This window comes from Odocoileus virginianus, chromosome 1 (genome assembly GCF_023699985.2).
Source record: "Odocoileus virginianus isolate 20LAN1187 ecotype Illinois chromosome 1, Ovbor_1.2, whole genome shotgun sequence".
NCBI lineage: Eukaryota > Metazoa > Chordata > Mammalia > Artiodactyla > Cervidae > Odocoileus > Odocoileus virginianus.
This window is the reverse complement of record NC_069674.1, coordinates 39,737,081-39,755,218: the sequence shown is the minus strand read 5'-3', so window position 1 is coordinate 39,755,218 and position 18,138 is coordinate 39,737,081. Positions and strand designations below refer to the sequence as shown.

The following is an 18,138-nucleotide window of genomic DNA, read 5'->3' as shown; positions in this document are numbered from 1 at the left end:
GCTGGTAAGCAGCAAATGAGGGGCCACTACAGCCCTTGACTGCTTTTCTGGTTAAATGTGCAGCTGGAGGAACGTGCAGATGGCTTGGGGGTAGACTGGTACCCCAGACAGTTCACAGGTGCTGTCTGCACAGATGACAATTTCCTAGCAGCAACAAGCGGAGGGACAGAGAGTGCCTTGAAAGGGTGGTAAGTTGGAGGATTGCTGTCTGCCTTGAGATGACAGAGCCCCTAGGAGCCATGTAGCTCATCCACTCACCACAGTGGAGCGATCATACCATAGTCAAGGCTTTCTGCATGTCACGTTCGGGCAGAGCTGCTCCTATCAGGAGACCAAGTTATCTTCTCCAACCAGCAATCTGGGCTGGCTTATGGCTTGTTGGCCTCAAGCAGCCTGTGGTTCTGTCCTCACTTTCTTGGAACCCAGAGGTCACTGTGTTGAGATAAAGCCCAGGATAAAGATCACACGAGAGGGAGATCTGGCCCTTGGCCAACCCACCCAAGGCTGGACTTTGAACTGAGATGGTTGGACCCCCCCCAAGTTCCTGTCAAATGTCTGGTCCAAGCTCAAGCAGGAAGAGAGGATGAGCAGCTGGGGTACCCACTGCACCACGAGAAATAGGAAACTACTGTGGCTTTAAGCCAGTAAGATGTGGGATGGTTTGTTTTGCAGTTGAACATAAGGAGTATATCATCTTACCTATTGGGTTTCCCTGGTGGTGGCTCGGCAGTAAAGAATCTGTCTGCAATGCAGGAAATGTGCAGAATATGCAGGTTCAATCCCTGGGTCTGGAAGATCCCTTGGAGTAGGAAATGGCAACTCACTGCAGTATTCTTGCCTGGAAAATCCCAAGGACAGAGGAGCCTGGTAGGCTACAGTCCATGGGGCTATAAAGAGTGGGAGATGACTGAGAACACATCCATCTTATCTATGCTGCTGTTGTTGTTCAGTTACCCAGTCATGTCTGACTCTTTGCGACCCCATGGACTGCAGCACGCCAGGTCTCACTGTCCCTCACCATCTCCTGAAATTTGCCCAAGTTCATGTCCATTGCATTGGTGATGCCATCCAGCATCTTATCTATATACTAAAATAATGTCTGGGAGGAGGAAATTTCCACCACTCCCCTTCTCGAGTTCTTGTTGGGAAGGTTCCCTGGAATAGGAAATGGCAACTCACTCCAGTATTCTTGCCTGGAGAATTCCAAGGACAGAGGAGACTGGAGGGCTATAGTCCAGAGGATCACAAAGAGTCGGACACAACTCAGTGACTAACACTTTCACTTTCCCCTTCTCGAGTTCTTGTAGTTGGACCAATAATAAAATTAACACAAGACAGATTAATGGGAGAAGAAGAAACACATTTTAATTCCTGCCCATAGAGGTTTCATGGGAAGGGTCCCTAAGAAGTGGCCAAAGCAGGTAGTTTTTATACTTTTTAGAAAAAGAAACAAATTTGGGAGGCATTAACAGCAAGAAGAAACTGAAGTTTTGAGTGCTCAGTTGGTGAAGAATCTAAGCAGGGTTTGAGTTTAGGGTAGAAAATTTAAGAAATCACAAGATGTGTTCATACAGGCTTCTCGCCCGAATTCCCCATCTCTATCAGTAAGGGTGTCCTCTGTCCAGATGGGGGGAGCACACCTTTCACATGAGAGATGACATCCTGCTTTCAGTGAGACAGGAGGCTTGGGGTGTCCCTCCTGCATTGGCCATTTCTTAAGTGATTTTAACCCAAAATAATCAATATGCCATTGTGGCATATTTTGGGAGTGTCTGCCCTGAGCCCAACAGTAGCAATCCCCAAACTTAAAGAAAGATTAACTGAAAATTGAGATTCTTTCCTTTATTTTGACTTTCAGTTACTGGAAATGAGACCCATGGCTCATTGGTAGCCCAGGTACCCATGGTTTTGGTTTGGAGACTTACTGTGATCTGCTCCTCTGATGGGGGACACAAGACACAGAGGTGCCCAGAGTCCAGGCTTGAGGGAACTGAGCCAGAAGGTGCAGGAACAGCTGCCCAACCCTTCGCAGATCCTGCATCTGGCCTCTTTGGGCTTCAGCCCCAGCACAGGTGTCACCTCCCTAGGAAGCCCTCTCCTGATGCAGGTCTGGGCCATGCTGCACCTGGGGCTCATCCAGCCCACCCTGAGATTGGCCCAGCTTCCCAACTTCAGCACCAAAAGGACAGATGAGAGTTATCCCACCTGAGCACCAAGTGTGGTGTGTAGCAAGTGCTCAGGGAATGTCTCATGAATAGTTAAGGTGATACTATGAATCTCCAGACTCTGGAGCCGGAGACCAGGAGGCTCTGTAGACTCTGTGGGTCCCTGGAGGGCGGGATCTCTGGTTTCTCTCCAGCAAGGCTTTGGCTGCAGGAGAGGGCTCAGAGGAAAGAGGCAGGAGTTGTGGCCTCAGGGAGAAGGGAAAGCTCTTCTGCTGCCCACACCCACAGCTCTGCCACCTGCAGCCCTTCAGTGCCTGTCTGCCCCACCCCGGGCTCTGGAACAGGCTCTAACCTCCCACCTGCCAATTTGCCTCGGCCCTGCCTCTCCTCACAAGATGCTCTGCTGACGTGCTGAGACACCCAGGTCCAAAATAGAACCTTATCACCCCTGCCTGCCCTGCTCTGCCGTCAGCAACACTTCTCCCATCTTCCTCCTGGGACCCCCTCCTTAATGCTCCACTTCCTGCCCCCACCGCCACTCCCCCTACCAGGCTGCCCTCCCCAGAGCCACCCCAGGCCCGAGTGAAGTGCCCCGGTCAGCCTGGTCCTCCTGCTCCCCCCCCAGGCACTGCCTAGTCTGAGCCACACTGAGGTCCCACCGGGTTATATTCAGAGCCTCTAAGTGCTGTGGCCCCCTTAGGAGGTGGGGACTTTGCCTTGGCCCAGGCATTGGACTGGGGTGACCATTGCTCCCAGAGGGACACAGACCAGAGGCAGCAGGTCTGAGGGGGAGAGAGAGGCAGGGGATCAGACAGGGGCAGAGACACAAGCCCTGAGGTCAAGCGACAGACAGGAGGGGGTCGCCTGTCCTGCCTGTGGTCCTGTGGGGCTTTCCCCTGTGATGAGACCTAGTTTGTGCTTAATCTGCCTCCAGCTGGTTTCCGTGACTTGTGATCAGGACCCAGGTCCTTACTTCAGGACTGATTCTGGGAAGTAGACCAGCCTTATAATCTCCCCTGCACATCCCCCACACCCCCATCCAGAACACCTCCTTCCAAGCCAGTCTCATCTTGCTCTAACCCATGTCACCCCTCCAGGGACTTCCAGCGCTCCAACTCCAGCTGTCTGTCTGACTGACCCCGGGACTTCCCACAGATGCCCGCAGCTCTCTGCTTTCGTGCCGCAAGGAGGTGCCCTGCAGTGGACAGGGAGTCATCTACCAGCTCAGTGCTTGTCCACGTTCCCAAAGCACTGTTTCCCATGGGGAGTAACTTCTCTCAGACCATGTGTGGCTCTGGTGGGGGTAGTTCCTGGTAACCAACCCTACAGACACGTAGGGGCTCAGACCTCTTCTACACAGCAGGCAGTGGGCACTTGCCAGCCAGCTAGACCACCTCTCCCAGACAGTTCCGTGAGCGAGTAAATCCAAGGGAAGTGGGAACTCTGGAGGCCATCCATCCCAGGGCTGGCATCAGATCAGAGAATTCCAGATAGGAGACGGCTGCTGTGCTCCCAGCTCCACGGCTCTCCTGTGGGCCCCATCTGCTTGCAAACCCATCCTCCAACCTCCCACCAATGCTGTGTATCCCTGATATCCAGCTAATCAACTACCTTAGGTTTAAGTTGGCCATGATCACGTGATACACTGAACTGCAGCTGACTCTGCCCGACTTCAGCACTTAGTGCTGAAGTCTTTCAAGCCTCAGTCCCCTTCAGGGTATATTATCCCACAGCCATGAGAATGGCCACCATCTTGGTCTCATGTCCATGTCTTGAGCCAGGTTTCTCATGACCAAAGAATGGCTGAAAGCATCCTGGTTTTCAGAGTCCCCCACCTTACCTCCCAGATTTCCCTGTCTGGGTCCTCTACCTCCAGGCTTACTGGCCCTGGTCCACCGCACCTTGACCTTTGCTTTGGTCCTCCTGCTCATTCTGCTCCACTATGGCTCCCAAGCTGCCCTGCCCAGTGATGTGGCTCCATCCTACACACCCTGCCACAGGGCTTAGACATCAAACCAGCCTCTCTCCTACTGTGGCCTTTAAGTGACACTCCTGTCTCCCTAGGGAAGCCGAGGGCCACCCAGTCTGCCAGGTGTGCATCCAGTTCTGCTTCCACCTCATACTAATTACATACAAAAAATGTTTCAAACAATGGTGATAACTTTTCTTCATTTTACGCTAATTTACAAACTTATCATTGGGCCTGTGGAAGAAATAACTTTTAGGAACTCAAGAATCACTGTTAAGAAATTCAATCTTTGTCTAAGGCCATATAGAAAACCAAAAGAAAGTGCAAGTGAAGACGCTCAGTCGTGTCCGACTCTTTGCAATCGCATGGACTGTAGCCTACCAGGCATCTCCATCCAAGGGATTTTCCAGGCAAGAGTACTGGACTGGGTTTCCATTTCCTTCTCCAACAGGAAACTGAGAGTGTTTGTATAGTGTTCAAATAGTTACTGATTTTGCTTGCTTGATTTCTACAGTGTCTACTCACACTGCCGAGTCCTTTTGTGCACCCGAGGACACCATCAACAGAGTAAAAGGCAACCCACGGAATGGAAGAAAATATTTGCAAATCACATATTTAATAAGGAATTCACATCTGGAATATATAAAAAAATCCTAAAGCTCAACAAAAATACAACCCAATTTAAAAAATGGAAGATACAGGAATGAAAATTTCTTTTTTAAAACTTAATTTATTTTAATTGAAGAATAATTACTTTACCATATTGTGATTTTTTTTTGCCATTTATCGACATGAATCAGCCAACAAGCACATGAAAAAATATGCAATGTCACTAATCAATAGGGAAATGCAAATCAAGACCACAAGGAGATACCGTGTCACATCCATTAAGATGGCTTGTTGTTGTTGTTGTCATTCAGTCACTCAGTAGTGTCCAACTCTTTGTGACCCCATGGACTGCAGCACATCAGGCTTCCCTGTCCTTCACCATCTCCTGGAGCTTACTCAAACTTATGCCCATGATGTCATCCAGCCACCTTGTCCTCTGTCGTTCCCTTCTCCCCCTGCCTTCAATCTTTCCCAGTATCAGGGTCTTTTCTGATGAGTCAGCTCTTTTCATCAAGTAGCCAAAGTATTGGAGCTTCAGCTTCTGATCCAGCTCTCACAACCATCATGACTACTGGAAAAACCATAGCTTTGACTACATGGACCGTTGTCAGCAATAATGTCTCTGCTTATTAATACACTGTGCACGTTGGTCACAGCTTTTCTTTCAAGGAGCAAAAGTCTACTATCCAAAAGCCCAGAAAACAAGTGTTGGTGAGGCTGTAGAAAGACTGGAGAAATTGGAACTCTTGTGTATTCTTGGTGTGAATGCAAAGTGGTAGAGCTGCTGTGGAAAATAGTGTGATGGTTCCTCAGAAAACTAAACAGAATTACCATTTAATCCAGTTATCCTACTTCTGGATATATACCAAAAACAATTGAAACAGGACCTCTAACGGATATTTGTATGTCCTGGTTCCTAGCAGCATTGCTCACAATAGCCAAAAGATGAAAACAACCCAAATCAATGTCCATCAATGGATAAATAAACAAAATGTGTTATACACATACAACTAAGTATTATTTGTCTATAAAAGGGATGAAATTCTGACACATTCTACAACATGATATACCTTGAAGGTATTTTAATTGAAATAAGCCAGCTACAAAAAGACATATTATATAATTTCCACTTATATGAGGCACCTAGAATAGGTGAATTCACAAAGACAGAAATTAGATTAGAGAGTAACACAGGCTGGGGTTGAGGGAATGGAGAGTTATTGTTTAACGGATACAGAGATTCAGTTTGGGATCAAGAAAAACACCTGGAGACAGACAGTGGTGATGATTGCATATCCTTAATGACGTATACTTATGCCAATAAACTTGGGTGGTATTATCAATTCAATGAACATGAGTTTGAGCAAACTCCAGGAGATAGTGAAGGACGGGGAGGCTTGGCGTGCTGCAGCTATGGGATTGCAGAGTCAGACATGACTAAGCGACAGAAAAACAAAAACATCAGATAAACTGTATGCTTCATAATGGCTAAAACGCTGTTTTATATTATGTTTCACCACAATTAAAAACATTTTTAAAAATAAAAACACATTAATGAGCATCACAAAAAGCCCTGTCCCTATAATGTCATTCCACCCAGGCCTTGCTTTCAATGGAAACGAGACTTACTTTGAGGCCCAATCCCAAAGACACTGTTTCTGTTAAGCCTTTTAGGAGACCTCTGCTCTTTTAGAGTACTCTCTAATACTCTCTACAGAGTATTCCACTCTGTAGAATGGAGTATCTACATACTCCATTCAAAAAAACTTTCATTTATTTGGTTACACTGGGTCTTAGCTGTGGCACAATGGAACTTTGATCTTTGTTGTAGCATGCAGGATCTTTAGTCATTGCATGCAAACTCTTAGTTGTGGCATATGGGTTCTGGTTACCAGACTAGGGAATGGAATCCGGGCTCCCTGCATTAGAGTGTGGAGTCAGCCACTGGACAACCAGGGAAGTCCTTACATAATTCATTTAAGAATATGCTTGGTTTCACGTTCAGAAAACTCAAAGTGGAGAAAACTTTAGGGGGTTCCTTTGTTAAAGTGAAATAAGTTAGCAATTGCTGGTCCTGATCCAGTAGCTAAGTGGTATCCGGGTTGGCATCTTTGGCAGGACACTGCCAGGAACTCTATTCATTACAGAAAGAAGGAGGAAAGGGAGTAGGCTGTGGTTCTCCTTCTTTTTTTTTTTAACCCAAGAGAAATTTATTTTCTCATAGTTTTGGAAGCTAGAAGTCAGATCAGGATGCCAGCACACTTGGGTTCTATGAAGACTTCCTGGTTTGCAGAGAAAGTACTGTGTGCTTGGATGACCTCTTGGTGTGTTCATGTGGTAAGGAGAGAGAAAGCTCTCTGATGTCTCTTCTTTTTTAAACTTTTATTTTGTATTGGGGCACAGCTGATTAACAATGTTGTGATAGGTTCAGATGAACAGCAAAGGGACTCCGCCAAACACATACATATACCCAGTCTCCCCCCAAACTCCCCTCCCCTCCAGGCCTGTGCTTTTCCTTTTTATCACAAAACCAGATTTCTCAGAAGCCCAACCTGCCTCCGCACGCTCCGCACCCCTCCAACCATTCCTGCCAGACTTCCCCTATGTCTCTGCCAGGTCTGATCTCACCATCACCAATGACTGCCAGGGAGGCCTAAAAAGTCAACACTTTAGCCCTTCCATCCTTGCAGTTAGCCAGGGGAAGACAGTTGGGAAGTGCAAGCCACCCATGGAACTATACCCACTTGTCCATCCCCCGTTCCCAGCCACCATCATTCCTACTATGGCTTTTGTCTTGGGGTCTCTCCCAGACCCCCTTAGCTGCCCCAACTGTGTGCCTGACACAGGCCTGCCAGTAGCAGAGCTCAGTGGAGAGGCCGCCCAGCTTCATGTCTGAGCAAGAGAATCAGGCAGGTTAGTTCCAATTTTGGTCCTGGTTTCCTGGCTGTGTGACCTTGGGCAGCTATGAATCTTTCTGTAAAATGGAAATCCTAGGACCTGCCTCACTCTTAAGACACTTAGTACATAATATGCACCCAAAAAGTGCTCACATATTTCTGTTTATATTCATTTATACCTTGTAAATATAAGCAGATCTGGGAGTCTCCATGTGCCAAGCACTGCGGTAAGTGAACTAGACTAGGTTTCCTCACATCTTCTGAGGGCAAACTCCAGTTCAGTCTAATTGGATGTTTGACAAATGCCTAATTAAATGGCAGAGGCAAAATGAAGTAATGGATAATTAGATGGGAAGTTCAGCTGACCTGCACAAGAGGGCCAGAACACATAGGATTAAGTTAAGGCGAAGAGTCAGGCTGCCGAAGAGTCAGGCTGCCTCGGGCTGAATCCTGGTTGTTACTCACATGGTGACTCCTGCTATGTGACCTGTGCCTCAGTTTCGGCATTTTCAAAGCGTTATTTGAGGATTAGTTGAATTAGTATGTGTCAAGAATTTAAAACAGTGCCAGGTCCACAGAAAGGGCTTTTATGTGTTATCTTTAACTATTATCTACTTTGTTCCAAAGACAAGACCGGTACTTGGGAAACAGATGCAGAGTGAACCAGAGGGCATGAGACTGAATCCCGGCTCTGAAGCCAATAGGAAGCTTCATGCAGAAGGGCCACTAGGGCTCGTTTAGGAATTCTGTGAATTGGTGGAGATGTGGAAAAGAGCCCCCATGAAGTGGGGGATGGCATGGGAAAGTCTTGGTGGGTAGGGAGGAGTGAGAAAGATGAGGGTCAGTGAGGAAAACAGAGACTGAGGAGTGTTGGATGGAGGTTGGGAGGCCTGTTGGCCCTGTGCGTAGGGCCTTAGACATCCAGTTTCCCTTGTCCTGACCCTAACCCAAACCCTCTCCAGACTTCTAGTATCCCAGTGCCCCACCTACTCCTCGGGCCTGCGGCGGAGTTAATCGCTCCCCGTGGGCGGTGCGACCATTGGCCTCAGTCCGCCCACCCTGTTGTCAGCAGTGTCCACTGCAGAGGCGGGCACCCAGTGGGGTCCTGTGGTGGGAAAAAGGGCGCCAGTTCTCGAGAAAGCGAGGTAACTTCAGGACAAGCCTCACGAAGGGCCGGGGTCAGTGCGACACTGCACACAAGCGAGCGCCCGGGTCCCTAGCCCCTGGCCCCGCCCCTCGTTGCTCTGCAACCTGTGGGGCGTAACCCTGCACATGCGCAGGGCTAAGGGGCGGGGTACGTATCATGGCTGGGGCAGTGCAAGTGCGGATTGGCGGGGGGAGGGGCGAGGCGGGGGGCGGGCCCCGTAGTTATTAGCATAATAAAGTGCGCGGTGACTGGTGAGATACAGCAAGGATGGGGCGAGGCGCGCGGAGTGGCGGGAGGCGGTGCGCGGCGACGGGCGGGTCCCGCGGTGATGAGCTTGGTGGAGCGCGCGGTGATTGGTGGGATGCCTCTGTGGGCGGGGCAAGGCGAGCGGATTGGCGGGAGATGGCGCGCGGCAGGGGGCGGGGCCGCGGCGTCAGGAGAGGTGAGTGGGGGCTTGCTTCCCTGGACCTCGTGGAGACAGAGGGGTAACTCTCTTGGTGTTCACGCGTGGCGACGGGTTAAGCGGCATCTCTCGAGGGAAGTCTGAGCAGGGTCTTTGCTGTATCTCCCAAGACGGCCCCTGGTTGCGGGCTGGGGCCGTGATCTGGGGCTTCAGACCGAGAGGTTCCTTTGAGATTGCGGCCGGAGTGCTGCCACTGCTCTGCACTTTGGGGCAGAAAGTTAATTCACATACAGTCCCGGCCCAGTATCTGTCTGGTAGGGTCAGAATTCAAGCCACTTATAGCTGTAAAAAAACGGGGGGGGGGGGTAGATACCGGTTTAGTACCACATCCTGTTTAACCCCTTACATGCGAACTATTATCATCCCTGCACGTCTGTATAGACTGAGCTGCTCCATGAATTGATCTTGGGACCTGCTGTGGATTTGACGTTCTTGGCACATCTCACTCAGGCTCGGGACTGCTTTTGAAAAGTGGGCTTAAATGCTGCTACTTCTGGTCTCCTAGAGCTCTTACTCTAGTCAGAGGAGGCAGACAATAAGCTTAAAAGGTATTATTTGTTGAAAGGTAAATGCTATGAAAAACAATAAACATTGGAGGAGCAGACATGCCAGGGGAGGGATGCAGATGGAGAAGGTTTGAGCAGACCTGAGGGAGAGGTGGCAGTGGACCATACTTGTATAGGAGGGCGGAGAGCAGTGCTCCTGGGGTGGGGGGGGTGGGGTGGACAGAAGGGCAGGACCAGTGGGGCAGATCTCATAGGCCACTGTAGGAACCTGGGGTTTTATTCCATGAAACGGGGGACATTTGGAGGGTGTTGAGCAGAGGAGTGACTGATGTATATTTTGGTATTTAATCATAAGCTAATTATTAAAAAAAATAAGCTAATTATTTTATGGTAGGCTTGTATAATAATAAAGCTGTCTTCACGCCCTGAAATGGGGCAGGTGCCAGGGAGCTGGATGGGGGCAGATGAGGAATCCCCTCATGTGGGGCGTGTGGAGTTTGAAGCCCTTGATAGTCATCCAGGTAGATGTGTGGAGCGGTCAGTGGACACTTGAGCCGGGTTTCGAGAGCTCTAGGTGGGAGATGCATTCCCTAACTTGCTCCATCTCCGTTTTTGGATGCAGGTTACTGGGTGAGACGTTGGTAACCAACACAGCCAGGTGCTGTTCTGGCTGTCTGCTGTGCATGTGGGCTGGGGTTGCAGGACTGCGTTTGTGTTTTCACAGGGACCACCTCCTCCTTGGCTTGGACACATCGAGCAGGGCCATGTTTTCTGAGCAGGCTGCCCAGAGGGCCCACACTCTGCTATCCCCGCCATCAGCCAGCAATGCCACTTTTGCCCGGGTGCCTGTGGTGACTTACACCAACTCCTCGCAACCCTTCCGGCTGGGAGAGCGCAGCTTTAGCCGGCAGTATGCCCACATTTATGCCACCCGTCTCATCCAGATGAGGCCCTTCTTGGTGAGCCGGGCCCAGCAGCGCTGGGGTAAGTGATGAGGTTGGGAAAATGCTTCCGAGTTTGTTGGGTATGTATTTCCTGCCCCTTGGGGTCGTCTGTCTTTCTTAATCAAGTGACCTGGACAGTGCAAACCTTTTTCTTTCTTCCCCGTTCTTCCTTGGTGATCTCTCCTGCTTTAAGTTATTCCTGATGAAGCAGGACTCCCACCCTCCCCACCCTGCACCACATTCAACTTTCAGGTGATATTGCATCACCCCGTTCTTAATATCTATGAGTGGCTTCCGGGACTTCCTTGCTGGTCCAGTGCTTAAGACTCCGCACTTCCAATGCAGGAGGCATGGGTTCGATCCCTGGTAGGGGAATTAGAATCCCACATGCCACACGGGGAGCAAGAAATTAAAAAAAAAAAAAGAGTGGTTTTTCATGAGTGTTGAATTAATCTGTTATGCCTTTAAACAGAAATTTTGTAGGTAACATTGTGTCTTACTCATTTTTATTGCCTTCCCCCCATCCCCAACTGCCACCTGGGTGGCTGGGTCTCAGCCCAAGTTGTACATTGGAAGCACTTGAAAAGCTTTGTGAAGTTCTGGCTCCCAGGTCCATTCTGTCCCATTAGATTAGCTGGGTTGTGTGTGTGTGTGTGCTAAGTGACTTTAGTCGTGTCTGACTCTATGTGACCCTATGGACTGTAGCCCACCAGGTTCCTCTGTCCATGGGATTTTCTAGGCAAGAATACTGGAGTGGGTTGCCATTTCCTACTCCAGGGGATCTGCCTGACCCAGGGAGCAAACCCACATCTCCTGCATTGGTAGGCAGATTCTTTACCACTGCACCACCAGGGAAGCTCTGGTTTTATTAATATTATAGGCAGTCAGGAGAATACGTGGCTCAATCTCCTAGCTACATCATCATATTAAAGATGTTTTCCGTTTTCTTTACTTCAGGCAGAAGTATCATTCACCTTTTCTCCGCCACATAAGAAGGGTCTCCTTCCTCTGGCCTTTCTCTTGCTTTACATGACGTCCTCAAGGACATCCTCCTCGAGCCCAAGGTCAATGTCATCTTTTAACCTGCTGTGGTACAAAGCTTCTCTTCTCACAAAGCTGCCCAGTAACAGGAAACAGCCATTTTATTCTGCTCACAGAGTAGGGCCAGGAATTCAGACAGGGGCCCATGATAAGTGGGGCCTTGACTGGATGATGGATAGTGGGGCAGCATCTCTCACTCACCACGTGGCTTCTCCATGTGGCCAGGCTTCCTCTCCAGAGCTCAGCCCCTGGCAGAGTTCCTCTCTACTCACAAGTCTCCTGAACACCTCAAGCCCTTTCTTGCCATCGGCTCTCCCTGCGCCTGGCATGCTCCATCCCCAGGCTTCCTTCACGACCTCAGTTTAAATGTCCTGTGCCTTGAGAGGCCGCCTGGGCCAGCAGGGCCTTCTCAGCATCTATTGCCTTCGCTCCCGTCTGTTCATGGCACTTGTCCCAGCAGTGGATCCCTCATCTCCTGCTGTTGCCTCTCCCTCTGCACCAGAAGCTCAGTGAGAGCAAGGATGGGCCACTGGGTTCATTCTCAGTGCTGGAGCCTGGCCTGGTGCCCACAGGCTAGAATGGATGGATGTCCTCCCATCAGCACAGGGGTGTGCAGTTCTGCCTAGTGCTCAGACGTACATGTTGGGTCTCAGCTGTGTAGCCTTGGACATGTTACTTAATCTCTCTGTGCCTCAGTTTCCTTAGCCAGGTAGTGTGTGATAATATCTCCAGTGATGTGTTGTTGGGGGTAGAAGAGCTCCAGGCTCAGGGCTGGGCACAGCTCCCTGGGGCTGAGTGAAGGCTCAGTGGACATCATGGCTTTGAGATCTGTTGTTCCCGTTGGTGTCTGGCATTCTATCTAGTACTGCCACCCTCCCTATCTTACTCTGAATTACTCTTCTTTGCTCCCCAGGGTGTAGATCTGTGGAATGTTATTGGTTAGGGTTAGGGCAAGAAGGGCTTGTGCTGGAGAACCCAGCTAAGGAAAGGGCTGGTCCCAAGTCCACATTGTCCCATAACCCTGTTAGCATTTTCTCCAGGCTTAGGGTCTAAGTCCTAACAAACTCTCAGGCCTTCGGGGACTTGGCTCCTCCCTCTTGCCCACCCAAGTGACCCCTGCATTCCATGACTCTCCCACGCCTGTCTTGCTCCTCATCCCTGACGCTTCCTGTGTGTTCTGTCTGGGATCTCAGGAGCTCAGAGTGAACAGGGCTGTCTGACTTTACAAAGAACAGAACAGGGTGGATGGGTATACAAAGTTTGAATTTAGGGTATCTCTTTTCAGAAGACAAGGCACTTGTGGGGTCAATAACAGAATCTAAACTCGTGAAGGAAATTATAGTGTTCAGGCAGGGCTGTGTTGAGACTTGGCATACCTATTTCTAAAAATCAGTGTTGTGCTTGCTTCAGCAGCACACATACTAAAATTGGAACGATACAGAGAATTTTAGCATGGCCCCTGCGCAAGGATGACACGCAAATTCATGAAGCATTCCATATTTTTAGACAAAGGATTAATCTCAAAAATATACAAGCAACTCCTGAAGCTCAATTCCAGAAAAATAAATGACCCAATCAAAAAATGGGTCAAAGAACTAAACAGACATTTCTCCAAAGAAGACATACAGATGGCTAACAAACACATGAAAAGATGCTCAACATCACTCATTATCAGAGAAATGCAAATCAAAACCACAATGAGGTACCATTATACACCAGTCAGGATGGCTGCTATCCAAAAGTCTACAAGCAATAAATGCTGGAGAGGGTGTGGAGAAAAGGGAACCCTCTTACACTGTTGATGGGAATGCAAATTAGTACAGCCACTATGGAAAACAGTGTGGAGATTTCTTAAAAAACTGGAAATAGAACTGCCATATGACCCAGCAATCCCACTTCTGGGCATACACACTGAGGAAACCAGATCTGAAAGAGACACATGCACCCTAATGTTCATCGCAGCACTGTTTATAATAGCCAGGACATGGAAGCAACCTAGATGCCCATCAGCAGATGAATGGATAAGGAAGCTGTGGTACATATACACAATGGAATATTACTCAGCCATTAAAAAGAATTCATTTGAATCATTTCTAATGAGATGGATGAAACTGGAGCCCATTATACAGAGTGAAGTAAGCGAGAAAGATAAAGAACATTACAGCATACTAACACATATATATGGAATTTAGAAAGATGGTAATGATAACCCTATATGCAAAACAGAAAAAGAGACACAGATGTACAGAACAGACTTTTGGACTCTGTGGGAGAAGGCGAGGGTGGGATGTTTCGAAAGAACAGCATGTATATTATCTATAGTGAAACAGATCACCAGCCCAGGTGGGATGCATGAGACAAGTGCTCGGGCCTGGTGCACTGGGAAGACCCAGAGGAATTGGGTGGAGAGGGAGGTGGGAGGGGGGATCGGGATGGGGAATACATGTAACTCCATGGCTGATTCATGTCAATGTGTGACAAAACCCACTGAAATGTTGTGAAGTAATTAGCCTCCAACTAATGAAAATAAATGAAAAAAAATAAAAATCAGTGTTATACTTTAGGTATAAGTGAGGGAACTCTGCATTAGCGTCCCATGGCTGCTGTCATAAACAACAAGGCTAAAACTATGTACCTTCAAACAGCAGAAATGTATTCCCTTCCAGTTCTGGAGGCCAGGGGTCCAAAATCCAGGTGTCGGCAGCACCACGCTCCCTCCGATCCTTCTTTGCCCCTTCTAGCCTCTGGTGACTGGCCCAGCACTGCTGGCCTGTGGCCGCATCCCTCTGGTCTCTGCCCCTGCACCATCTTCACACTGCCTTCTCTGCATGTCTGCCTCTCCTGCAAGGATACCTGGCATCCAGAGTCCCTCTCTCTTCCTGGGGCTGATCCTTTAGGTCCAGGGCGTCCTTGCATTTGATGTTCTCTCCCTCCTGGTGGAGACCAGGGCCCCAGGGCCACAGTGCTCAGTGAGGACTGGGCCAGTGCTTCGTGGGGAGAGGAGGGCCACCTGGTCTCTGAGCACATTCTCTTTGTGCCCCAGGCAATGGGGTCCTAGTGAAGAAGCTGTGTGAGCTGCAGACTGGGGAGAAGTGCTGTGTGGTGGGGACCCTCTTCAAGGCCATGCCGCTCCAGCCCTCCATCCTACGGGAAGTCAGCGAAGAGGTAAGGCCAGCTGGCTTACACACGCCATCCCCAGAACAGTGTTCCCACCCCAGAGGGCACGTTGGGGCTACCTGCCTTGGATCCAGAGAATCAAGGCTGGGCCTCTGCCCATGGGGTTGCTGGCTGCAGGGCCATCTCACTGATCTAGCACTGGAGCCTTGCTGGGCTCTGGCCTCATGACCACTGTCATCTTTGAATTCCAGCACAACCTGCTCCCCCAGCCTCCTCGGAGCAAATACATCCACCCAGATGATGAACTGATCTTGGAAGATGAATTGCAGCGTATCAAATTGGAGGGCACCATCGACGTGTCAAAGCTGGTCACAGGTGGGGAGTAGGGAGGGGGTGGCCTGTGCATCTGGGTGCTGGCTCACACTTGCATTCTCAGAGCAATGAGTTTGGGTTCAGGGAGAGGGTTAGACTATGGTAGCATGTTGGGTGGTAGCCTCTCGGAGGTTCCTCCCAGACCTGACCCTGCTGCTCCCCAGGAACGGTCCTGGCTGTGCTGGGCTCTGCGGGAGATGACGGAAAGTTCCTGGTGGAGGACCACTGCTTTGCAGGGCTTGCCCCTCAGAAGCCTACACACCCCCTCGACACGGACAGGTGAGGATCAGGGGCCCAGGGTCTGGGCAGTGGTCCAGGGGAATCACAGTCGCTGCCTCCATCCCCCTGCTTCCTTATGATGGTGAGGAGCCCCACCAGTAGCTCCAAACAGCCCTCTTGGGAGACCCCCTTGCTTTCCCAGCACCCAAGAGGACCCTGACTTCTCTGGCAGGTTTGTGCTGCTGGTGTCTGGTCTGGGCCTGGGTGGAGGCGGGGGCGAGAGCCTGCTGGGCACCCAGCTGCTGGTGGACGTGGTGACAGGGCAGCTTGGGGATGAAGGGGAGCAGTGCAGCGCCGCCCATGTCTCCCGGGTCATCCTTGCCGGGAACCTCCTCAGCCACAACACACAGAGCAGAGATTCCATCAACAAGGTATGGCGCCTACCTGCCTGCATTCAAGCCCCGCTTTCCCCACGGAGGGTTGGGGATGGGGTCTTGCAGGTCTGATGACCCAGGAATCTCTGGTGCTTGGGGACCCAGCCTCGTTCTCAAACCTCCCTTCTGAGGGCATCGTGGGGCCAGAGGCCCAGAACTCTGTCTCCCTAAAAGTGGGGCTTCGCTCTGCTCTCAGCCCTCCTGGCAGGGGCTCTGGGTGTCCCTTTGATCTAAGTCTCCCTTGGGACCTGACAGCCTGTGTATGGACTTCTACTCCCAGGCCAAGTACTTGACCAAGAAAACCCAGGCCGCTAGCGTGGAGGCCGTCAAGATGCTAGACGAGATCCTCCTGCAGCTGAGCGTGAGTGAGCTGGGCCAGGCCAGCTGGGACCAGGAGTCTCTGGCGGTGCAGTTGGGCACTGGAAGGCGGGCAGGGGAAGGGGACTCCAGCAGGGTGACTGTGGAGGGCGCTGGGCCCCACAATCTCCCCTGCCCCTGTGCCCTCCAGGCCTCCGTGCCCGTGGACGTGATGCCGGGCGAATTTGACCCAACAAACTACACGCTCCCCCAGCAGCCCCTGCACCCCTGCATGTTCCCTCTGGCCACTGCCTACTCCACGCTCCAGCTGGTCACCAACCCCTACCAAGCCACCATCGATGGAGTCAGGTAGCCTCACTCCAGCCTGATTCCTGGCCATTTGTGTTGGTGACACCAAGAGGGGAGGATGGCACCCAGGGCTGCAAGAAAGCCCACCTGGATTGGGCTCTTTCTCAAGGCGGGCTTGGGAACCTGCTATGAGGGCGCCGGGCCAGCAACTGTGGGAGGAGCACAGATGGTGGCCGCCCCAGGGTGGGGTCAGCCGAGCCTTGACTTGCAGATTCCTGGGGACGTCGGGACAGAACGTGAGTGACATCTTCCGATACAGCAGCATGGAGAACCACTTGGAGATCCTGGAGTGGACGCTACAAGTCCGGCACATCAGCCCCACAGCCCCTGACACCCTAGGTAACGGGGCTTAGACCCGTGAGGTGGGAGCAAAGGGTTGGGAAAGACCAAAGGGGCTCCACGGATGCTCAGAGGGTTCCCAGCATGGATTTGCACCCACCAGCCTTGCTGTGACCTGTCTGAGGAAAAGCCCCGAAGCCTGACCTTTGTTTTGGGAGCTACTCTGGAGTCTTATCTCTGTTTATGGCCAAGGCCCTGCTTAGGGCTAAAGGCCGTGGGAGCATATTGGGAGCTTGAGCCAGTCAAGAGTCCTGCATCCTGCCGCACTGCCCACCGAGACAGAAGCAGCAGCAGCACAACACGTTGCCCTGCCTCTGGGGTCACGTGGCCAAGTCTGGAGGGATTTTTGTTGTGACAGCTGCAAGGTCTCGTGTGTGAGATGGCGCTCCATGTCCTACATGGGATGGCCCTACCCCGAATGTGCAGGTGTCTCCTGTGTGAGGCTGAGAAGTCCCACTCTCAGCTGTGCCTCCTCCTCCTCCAGGTTGTTACCCTTTCTATAAAACCGACCCATTTATCTTTCCGGAGTGCCCTCACGTCTACTTTTGTGGCAACACCCCCAACTTTGGCTCCAAAATCATCCACGGTAAGTTTTGTCTTCTGGGGGCCCCAGGCCTGGGCTGTCACAAGGGACATGCTCTCAGCTGGGGCCAAGGCTCACAGAGAAGGCCTGTGTTGGGTGTCCAGGCCCCCGTGTGGTGAACAGGCCAGGCTCTGCAAGGGCTGAAATTGTCCTTGCCCAGAGCTCATCCTGGTCAGTGTGGCTCTAGCTTTGGACCTTTACAGTGTTCTTGGCCTTTTTCATTTCTGGTCTCAAGGCGCTTCTGTGGTCAGCGCTCCATGGTGTTGATGGCAGGAGGTGGGGGAGGGCTTCTGTTTACCTCTTGTGACTTCCCTTTGAGACAGGGCTCACCCAGCACCTAAGATGGGCCCCCACCTGGCTTCTTTGCAGGCCCCGAAGACCAGACAGTGTTGTTGGTGGCTGTCCCAGACTTCAGCACCACCCAGACTGCCTGTCTCGTGAATCTGCGCAGCCTGGCCTGCCAGCCCATCAGCTTCTCAGGCTTCGGGGCAGAGGACGAGGACCTGGGAGGTCTGGGTCCCTGACTCACAAAGGCAGCCTTGTCCAGAGTAGCCCTGGCCATTCTTTCCCTGTGGCGTCAGCACCATGACAGCTTTGGCTCTGTAAATAAAGCCTAACTATTTACTGGTATTGAGCTGGGCAGTCCCTGTGTGGGCCGGGACACTCC

General features: G+C 51.0%; 1 protein-coding gene and 1 non-coding gene across 3 annotated transcripts; both read left to right on the top strand.

Annotated features, from left to right (window-relative positions):
• The first annotated feature begins 9,135 nt into the window (after positions 1-9,135).
• On the top strand, positions 9,136-18,101 carry POLD2 (DNA polymerase delta 2, accessory subunit). 2 transcript variants are annotated; one of them, XM_020902802.2, is made up of 12 exons: positions 9,292-9,504; positions 9,632-9,798; positions 10,481-10,740; positions 14,785-14,906; positions 15,110-15,233; positions 15,395-15,509; positions 15,682-15,880; positions 16,164-16,244; positions 16,392-16,549; positions 16,761-16,888; positions 17,373-17,474; positions 17,841-18,101. In XM_020902802.2, the coding sequence occupies exons 3-12, from the start codon at positions 10,521-10,523 to the stop codon at positions 17,993-17,995; spliced, it is 1,404 nt and encodes a 467-aa protein (XP_020758461.1). In that variant the 5' UTR covers positions 9,292-9,504; positions 9,632-9,798; positions 10,481-10,520; the 3' UTR covers positions 17,996-18,101. The 2 variants fall into 2 exon arrangements, with proteins under 2 accessions (XP_020758463.1, XP_020758461.1); XM_020902804.2 differs by lacking the exons at positions 9,292-9,504; positions 9,632-9,798 and adding an exon at positions 9,136-9,229.
• On the top strand, positions 13,139-13,245 carry LOC139036592 (U6 spliceosomal RNA). The gene has a single exon (XR_011489410.1). It is a non-coding gene; the product is annotated as a U6 spliceosomal RNA (small nuclear RNA).
• Positions 18,102-18,138: the final 37 nt, after the last annotated feature.

Excerpts from the sequence above, each read along its gene's own strand:
- POLD2 (XM_020902804.2), top strand. The coding sequence starts at position 10,521 with ATGTTTTCTGAGCAGGCTGCCCAGAGGGCCCACACTCTGCTATCCCCG. Across the intron at positions 10,741-14,784 it reads CCGGGCCCAGCAGCGCTGGG|GCAATGGGGTCCTAGTGAAG; the intron begins GTAAGTGATGAG and ends TTTGTGCCCCAG. Across the intron at positions 16,889-17,372 it reads CACAGCCCCTGACACCCTAG|GTTGTTACCCTTTCTATAAA; the intron begins GTAACGGGGCTT and ends CTCCTCCTCCAG.